We start from the raw sequence: 9,138 nt of genomic DNA, 5'->3' as shown, positions 1-9,138 counted from the left end.
CTGTTTTGCTACAGGGCTATCCAATTTGCAGTGGGCAGTAAAAGCAGTGGGTTAACAACACTGAAATACCATATGTTACAAAAGAAGCTTCGCTGTGCTCAAGCTCTTCTTGTGGGGAGCAAAGGCCCTCTACATAAACACAGAGCTACACCATGGAGGGAGGCTGACTGGACTTAGATCAGAACCTCTTCCCAGTCTAGAGTGGGGTTACCTAACAAAAGAAACCTTGACTTTAATATAAGCGCTACAGAAAAAGAGTTGGAGTAATGGTCAAAAACCATCTTATAAGAAAAATTATTTTTATTCCTAATTTTTAACTCTGCTGTTTACAAATATGCTTTTATTCTGATAATATAACCTTGCAGCAATAAAAATCACAGCGCAGCTCAAAAAGCAGCTGAACTAACACCCATAAATACCAGCAGGGAAAACAATGAACAACCACTAATATTTCTATACAGGATCTAGTCTTTTAATGTCACATTTTGACAATTGTAAATGATCGACAGAATGTATGTGGGCAAAAGGCAATAAGTGAGTCTTTTGAAACACTAAATGTATAATAAAACAGCGCATCATTATTAACATTTACATGATTCACATCAAATTGATGACATCCTAAATGTCCTCCTTTTAAAGGATAGAGATTTTCAATAAAATATTACATTTCATTTAATACTCTGGTACAATACTTCATACATTGCAGGAAAAAATAAATGTACGGTCTAGTCCACCTAATAAAGGATCTTTTTTTTCATTAGCCTGTAGTACTGTAATAAAAAAATCACAATAGTGTCATAAATAACCAGGTCTGCAATTAATTACATGTTTTGCTATTTTAAAATGGAAAAAAAATAAAAATTAATTTGAAATAATGAAGTTATGAAAAAACTGTCCTAGTACCAACTGTTTGATCTATCCCATCCCTACAATGAAAAAGGAAACAAGCTGTATAGCTAGGATACAGCTAATGAAGTTGTATTTTTGAACACACATACCTCAAGAGAAAAAAAAAGTTTGGTCAATAGAAGAATTAATCAGTCCTAATAAAGGTTACCTGAAATTAAAGTGTGTGTTATAAAACATTCAGTAAATGAGGGTCTGCAGCAGATTCTTGCTGGCATACAATATTGTGCCTTCGGAATTGGTTTAAAATTTCCCTTGTGGTATAAAGTCTTCTACAATAGAACACTTCAAAACTGTATCCCTTTTCCATTCCATTGTTACAGCAATAGCTTGTAGAGTGATGTTACATTCGTTTTTAAAAACCCACTAAAAATACTAAATGAACCCAAGTATCCATTTTCCCCCTGTACCACAGAACATTTATATCTTTTGTTTGATTTGTAATAAAACAACCAATGTTTAAAATAATACTAAAAGAGAAAGACACACTAAAAGAGTTACCCCTCTGTCGGCTATGTTTGAAAGGCAGCTGGTTTGTAACTTGCAAGATCCCCCCCCTTTGGTTTTCAGCAGGGCCAGACACTCCAATGCAAAAGAAACAGCTTTCCCTAGCATACAATCTTTTGGAATCTTTTCTAATTTAAAAAAAAAACAAACAAAAAACATTCATCCATCATGTGCTCTTTAAGATTAACACACATTCTAGACAAATGAGATTTCCCCAGTTCCAAGAACAAATAACTACAGAGCTGAGTTCCACAGACTTTAAATGCTATCTTATGATAGGCAACTTTATGCTGAATACATCACCATATTATTGGTTGCAGCCAATACAAGTCAATCTTTAGGACAAGTCACATTAGTGCAGTTCATAAGCTACTGCTTAGAGGATCTTCCTTTGAACTTTCATTTTGATATACACTATTTCTCATCCTGAACATGCATTCCATTTCCTCCTGATTTAAAACCTGGCAGCATCCAAGGAAATATAGCACCACATAATGCTACGCAAAATTTTCAGTTAACAGATATTTAGACTGTTATTGAATTACTCAGTTCAAAATCACAACTCGGCACTTAAATGATCCCTATTTAACCTTTGCAGAAAACGTCAACATGATGAAACTGTACACGGAGGCTGGGGAAGGAAGGGGATATAAAGCAAATATTCTATTTGTGACTGAACGAACACAAGTAGATGAAAACGGACTATCCTTTCATCAAGCCATAAGAATTTTAGCTCTACAGAGGGTGCAAATATTAACGACTGTGCTATAGATAATGACATTAAGACACAAATATTGTGGTGTGCTGGTGACAGGAGTTCCAGGACCAGAAGACAAGAGGTATTATAACAAAGTACAAGAGGCAAAGTAACAAAGTTCAGCTTAAAGTTAAGATGCACCTTCATTCAGTTCGGACAACACACAAAATGTGAAGCATTTGACATTGCAAAGCATTCTCAGGGAAAGCTAATGCAATCCCCACATCAATGTAGGGAACACAAATGCTGCACTAATTACATTCCAGGCTTTTGTGTAATTTCACTAATATGGCCAATAATGTAACTTCATCACTCCTGCACCCTCACTGCACATACAGCAATGCAATGCAGAGATTACCATTATCTGCATACTCTAAATAAAAATGATGATAATTCCTCAATACTACCTGGTGGCGTCACCACAATTCTCAGAACTCCACCAGCAGTGAGGGGAAAGATGCTGCTAAGACACCACTGGACTAAGACACTCCTCGAGCCCGATTCTGCCATGAGCACACACTCAGCTGCTATAGGCTCCAATGGGAGATCCAGATTCAGACAACAGGACAGGGCAAAGTTTCTTTCATGCAGGAAACTGAGAGGCGTTTACAGCCCTTCTTCTGCAGATGAAGAAACCCATGGCACAGAACAGCATCTCTCACTGCTGACGTCATTCTGGGAGGATTTTGTTTCATTAATAACAATCAAAAAAGTGTTTTTAGAGATAGATGCAGTATTTTTTTTAATTAAAACATGGACAGCAAATTGGATGTGGCTCTGAAAGGCACTTTAGGCAGAATGTTAATGAAACTCCTGCCTGATGAAACAGACCAGAACAAGAGGCTGTTGACTGGTACCTGCGCTGCCCTTTTCATTAAGGCAATTTTAGGTGATAGCTAGTTTCCATAGAGTCCTTTTCTCCAAGCTACCGCCATTAGTGTAAGGCCTTACTGAGAACCAGAAGGCCTAATAACTGTATTTTTTAAGACGGGGTTCACGTCAGCCTAAGATAACAGCCTGCATAGGGGGTTATTAGTTTCATTGTTTTAATACGATGTCAAGGGTCATTGTGGAGCTTCCTAAAATGTCTCAACTCCACAGGTCAGAGCTCCTGCTTAGTAAATGAACACTGAAAAATTCACATCGGCAGCATCCCCACAGCTGCTAGACAGCTGCCTTTTTTCTTTTTTTGACAGAGTGGCTGTAAATTGGTCTCTGGGGTACAGGTCGTCTAGAGAATGTTCTAGTCTGATACAAAAAGTACCCTTTTTGTAGTTACTCAAAAATAGCCCAGCCAGCAACTCAGCTGTCACAAAAAACACCTTCATCTCAAAGATTAACTGCTCCCCCCGTCAAACTCAGACCAAGTTTGAAATGTATTAGGACTAATTTTATCATGTAGCTGACTATTAATGTGGGTGATCCACTGTCTTCGAACAATCAAGAATTGTTCCCATTAGTATTTTATTTTTATATAATCGGCTTCCCCACTCAAAAAAAATCCCCACAACTGCTCTGAGAAGAAATAATGCTAATAACCAGATTTTGAAACAAAAATGCTATCTGAAGGAAACGAACGCCAGTCTAACAGTTGGCTGGATTCACAATTAAGATTCTACAAAATATCTTTCTACATTGTAGAGAGGATTTCCTTTTTATTTGAAAAATGAGCAATTGTAAATCAGGTATTGGCGAGAAAGGATATAATGATCTTTAGATGGTCTTAAGTTTTGCTTATTATTGAAGGGTTAAACACCATAAATAAAAAGGTACCAAGCCTTCAAAGTTCACTCTTCATGTGAAGCTTGTTCCATCTCTTTCTTGACCTTTTTTAAAAAATAATATTCATTTCTGGGAAAGGGAAAAAAATTAAAAGCTCTTTAGAACCATATACTATAATAATTCATCATTCTGAATTTACATGGAAATACTTCATTTTGACACTTCACATAGAGGCATCCATCAGTTTAAAGAGATATAGTCTGGTCTTCTCCCAACTTTCATGTGGAGTGGCATATCCCACCTGTTCCATGTTCACTGTACAATTGTAAACATGTTCTGTCAAAGGGACAGTGACAGGTCTGAAGTCCTTTTTTAACACAAAAGGAAGGAGATTACCAACTTCTTAGTGCAGAAGCTGAAAGAATTAAGATCTAATTTACTTTTCACTATTTACGCTGTTCATTTTGCATTTCAGTTGGCTTGGACAACAAAAAAAGTCTAAACTGTTAATTCTTGAAAGGGTCACCATAAGGTAGCTCTGGCCCAAAACGTAAGAATGCATCAAAAGAATATAGAAACTTAACTTTATTCTAAAGTTCACTTAAAACTTAAATTCAAATTGCAATGTTTCCAACTGAGAACAACAGTACTAGGCTAGTTTATGAGAACCAGAAAGAGTGAAACAAATATATCCAATTACATTTGACTGGGGAGCAGCCAAAAAATGATAGGTATTTAAATATAGGTTTCAGAGTAACAGCCGTGTTAGTCTGTATTTGCAAAAAGAAAAGGAGTACTTGTGGCACCTTAGAGACTAACCAATTTAGTCTCTAAGGTGCCACAAGTACTCCTTTTTCTGTATTTAAATATAGTGTAAGACAAAATCCAAGTACTTATTTGAGTGATGGTAAGGGTTTAATTTAGTGATATTATATCAATAATAGGATGAAGACCCTTCACTTCCTACTCCAGAGCTTTGGCTCCAATCTGCCCTGAGCTGGCAATGACAAAGTCATTCGTATCCAATTGTGACCTGAAGTCAGTCAGTGGTTTCAGTCCAGTTTCTTGTGGACACCTGTCCACATCATACAAAGACAGCTGGCACTTTTCTGACAGTGTCAGTAAAGAGGCCAAGGATTAGACAGACGGCTGCCTTGTCTCTTTAGGTGGTCTTCAAGTCCCCTAGCGTAGGCCAGGATCAAAGCGTACTTCCAAAGCAGCATGGGCAAGCTTACATTGCAGCTGTCTATGTTGGATCTGTTCCAGAGATAGAATGTTTTAGTCTTCAGAACTGTCTATGTAATTTCTTCTGTAAGCCTCCAGTTCACTTAAATTTAAAGGAAGGAATTTCATTTCCAACACACAGAAGTCAGGCTATTCAGAGCAAAGACCAGAGATCAGAGCTAATATTCCATCTTGCTTATGAAGTTTGAAGGCAAACTCCCATTGTAAGTTAAAATTGGTTTTAGTAGTTTAACTCCCTTGAGGGCTGAGTGGGTGGCAATACATAACTGAGAGGATTTTAAGATGTGTACTGTTCCCTGGTTGTAGGGAATACTAATTAGGGAGCTATTGAAATGTAGACTCCAGAACAGGATATACTGCAAAAACCCATTAAACAGATCATTAGACCATGACTTATCTAACAAATGCCTAGTTTATGGACCACTTTCCAACTCTGATACGGGTTACAGTCTACTGGGTCGGGGTGGGTGCTGGGTCCTTTCTATGCCATAATGGCTCTGACAGACCATTACAAATCAATCATATAAAGGCCGACATAAATCGTATGTTTGCAGATCACTGGCCCAGCCACCTCTTTGAAGCAGAGGTGTTCTATCACATAAGCACATTAAACCCATATGCTAATATATTGTACAAAGTTTTAATTTAAGAAGTTTGAAAGTTCAGTTATTCTCTGAAAGGGGGCTCCATGTACAAATGACCTCATGGACCCCCTATATTTATTCTATCACTGACCTCCAGAGCAAATTGGCTCAGTTTACAAGTCCAAAATTATTCAATGTGATACAAAAGTGGCTGTTGTTGCAGACTCTCCCTGAAATCTAAAAGTTTATCTGATTCTTGCTTGCCTCTTACATTGATGCCAAAAATAGAGATTCTCGTCAGAGGCAGAACAGCATCCACGCCACCCTCCCATAGCTGTATCAGCTCAGCAATGGGAACATGAGCATAAAACATATTGAGTCAATAGATCAAAATGAGAGGATTTAAAAACACTTACAGCCCAATCCAGCAACGCTCAAATATACCCACAGACACAGTGAGCGCCACCATCTCAATTCTGAAATGTATTTAATCCAAGAATCTTTGCCGTAGTGTGAGTTGGTTTAGCAGTTAAAGTTTCAGTCAGATCCTGCAACCCTTGCTGACGTGCAATAATCAAAACCAATTTTAACTTATAATGGGAGTCTGCGTTCAAACTTTATAAGCAAGGTGGCATATTAGCTCTGATCTCTGGTCTTTGCTCTGAACGGCCTGACTTTTGTGTTGGAATTGGAATTCTTTCCATTAAGATCCGGCTCCACTGGGTCCAAAATATTACCTTCCTCAATCGGTAAATCGAGTTGCTGTGAAAATGATGATGAATACTTTAGCTGCTAAACCAACTGACACTATGGCAAAGATTCTTGGCTTAAATCCATTTCATGATTGAATTGTGATTATGTTAAAATATGCCATAGTGCAATAAAAGCAGCTTTTGGCCAGATCATACTAGAATTTTAACGTACATACCTTCCTTCGCGGGGAAGTTTCTGCACATCTCATCTGAAGCTTTTCTGCTGCTGCTGCATCAACCCCACATTTTCATAGACTCTAGCACTGTCTTCTCTCATTCTAAAATGAGAAATTTTTAATCGGGGAAAAAAGGTCAGGTTTACTACAAAATAAATACCTATACATGATTCAATGAAGTTAGCTAATAACTTGTTCCATTCACTTCAAAGCACAGAGCATCTGGATTCAGAATATTGGCTGCATGACCCAGTCAATGGGGGCAGATTCTGCGACAACTCCACTCCATGCAAGCATTGAAGTTGCCCACTTGAACATCAATACGGTTGCACAGAGTTAAGTCAGCACAAAACGTGGGACAGGCTGAAGGTAAGATTACAATAGGGTGGCATCGCAATCTTATTACAATTCTAGTCACTGAGGAGGTTAACAAGAAAACCCAACACAGTAGGGAAACAGAATGACAAAGTATTAACAGATTTTCTTCCACCTTTCCGGCCAAGCTTTTGAGAACCAGGGGCCTTTTTCTTCACCACTGCACCCCCAAGTATGGAGGTATTAACCTTGGTGTCCTGGCTAAATTCTAACCTCGGTCACTGAATTCTTTCAATCTACATTTCCCCTAAGCTCAGATACCACAGTAATTGTCATCGTAGAAATACACAAGACAGATCATTTCAATGGGGTATGGTATTCTTTACTTTCTGTCCTAAACTATTGTTAGTCAATACTGATGTATGCTTGCTAAACAGTTCCTCTATTCATTGGTGGCTGCAGGGACCCATGTACAATTTGTGCTCTATGAATAGAGCCGATATATTTTTCAGATCTAAGTGCTTCGCACCCAAGATATCCTTTTCATATGTTTTAACCCAGGGATTCTCAACATTTTTCTTTCTGAGCCACCCCACTCTTCCAACATGTTATAAAAACTCCACAGCCCACCTGTGCCACAACAACTGGTTTTCTGCATATAAAACCCAGGGCCGGCATTGTGGGGTAACAAGCAGGGCAACTGACTGGGGCCCCTGGGAAGCTAAGTTGCTCAGGTTTTGGCTTCAGCCTTGGGTGCCAGTGCTCTGGGCCCCACGTTTCAGCCCCATGTGGTGGGACTTCGGCTTTCTGCCCTGGGCCCCAGCAAGTCTAACACTGGCCCTGCTTGGCGGACCGTCTCAAACCTGCTCGCGGGCCCCCCAGAGGCTCCCAAACCGCTGGTTGAGAACCACTGTTTATCACCAAGGCCCCATTTATGTCAAATGAAAAATCAGTGCATGATTGAAAAATTCCGTTTGTGGGGACACCAGAAAAAATTAATAAAGGACCCTCAAGTGAACGTGAGTAGAGAAAGAGAGCAAGAGGTTGCTCAGGAAATTCCTCTTTGTTCTAGGATTAGAAATAAACTTTTACGAGGAAAACAGTCCACAATTTGACTCTCTATTGCTGGATTTGCTTGAATTCACAGGCATTTCAGAACTCACTTGTATACTTTGAGAAACTGCTACTTACTCTGGACAGGTTGGGGTCGGAGTGCATGGTGGAAGTGGGCTCTGATCCCCGCTTGTCTGGTCCGATAAAGAATATTTAATGTTTGTATATTCATGCCCTTTCCTCTTACTCTTCTGAAAAAGGGGAACACAAAAATTGAACAGGTTTAGAATGGTCAATAAAAACAGAACCCTACATTTTTAGAAGAGAACAGATCTAAAGTTCAAGAAATTAAATATAAATTAGCCAAACCTACTTTTTTCCCAGAAAAGAGGTTTTTTATTTTATATAAAAGTTAAAGTCTGAAAGATTTCACTTCTGTCACTACAACATGCAGTCTGGATATTGCTAGAGGTAATCTTTGACTATTGGCAGCTTTTGGTAAAAATCTTCACAGAATGCTCAAACCCTGCCTGCCTGCCCTCCCACCCTCGCCCCCGTCTCAAACCAGATGTGCCAACTTCATGAGTTCACACACGTGAATATGAACATGAATGTATTTTCTTCATCCAAACCTGGCAAAAAGATCCGCCCTTCACTGTACAGGAGGCAGTGTCAGCCAGTGGGTCTCTAGGGCAAATGGGCATCATTCTCCAGTTTAGGACAGACATTAACAATAGCTAAATATACACCAAAGTCAAGGTTTAAACGGTCAAGTACGAGTGCAAGCCCCACTCCAGACTTTTCCAAGGTGTATTCTTGAAGTGCTCAGACCAGCAGCACCTAATGATCCAATGAATCCTATGACTGAGATTTGCAAAGCATCTTAGGACACTTGGGGCAGGTCTACACTGAAAAAAATACATCGCCGTACCTATGTCCCTCAGGGGTGTGAAAAAACCCTACCTGAGAGACTTAGCTAGGTCAGCGTAATCCCCGGTGTAGACAGCACTAGGCTGATGGAAGAATTCTTCCGTAGGCCTAGCTACTGCCTTCGAGAGGATTAACCACAGCGACGGGAGAACCTCTCCCACTGCTGTCGTGAGTGTCTACGCTGAAGCACT

General features: G+C 39.3%; 1 protein-coding gene across 1 annotated transcript in view; it reads right to left on the bottom strand.

Moving 5' to 3' along the window:
• Positions 1-325: 325 nt before the first annotated feature.
• Positions 326-9,138, bottom strand: part of PTPN11 (protein tyrosine phosphatase non-receptor type 11) — a 41,819-nt gene continuing 33,006 nt past the window's right edge. Inside the window, exons 14-16 of the mRNA XM_074973315.1 lie at positions 8,156-8,268; positions 6,650-6,751; positions 326-4,021 (exon numbers count right to left, since the gene is read on the bottom strand). Coding sequence (XP_074829416.1) covers positions 6,679-6,751; positions 8,156-8,268 — 186 coding nt within the window. The 3' untranslated portion in view covers positions 326-4,021; positions 6,650-6,678. The remainder of the gene's footprint in view (positions 4,022-6,649; positions 6,752-8,155; positions 8,269-9,138) is intronic.

The sequence above is a fragment of the Natator depressus genome, chromosome 15 (genome assembly GCF_965152275.1).
Source record: "Natator depressus isolate rNatDep1 chromosome 15, rNatDep2.hap1, whole genome shotgun sequence".
NCBI classification, from domain to species: Eukaryota; Metazoa; Chordata; order Testudines; family Cheloniidae; genus Natator; species Natator depressus.
The sequence above is the reverse complement of the archived record's forward strand: the minus strand, read 5'-3'. Positions and strand labels throughout refer to the sequence as shown.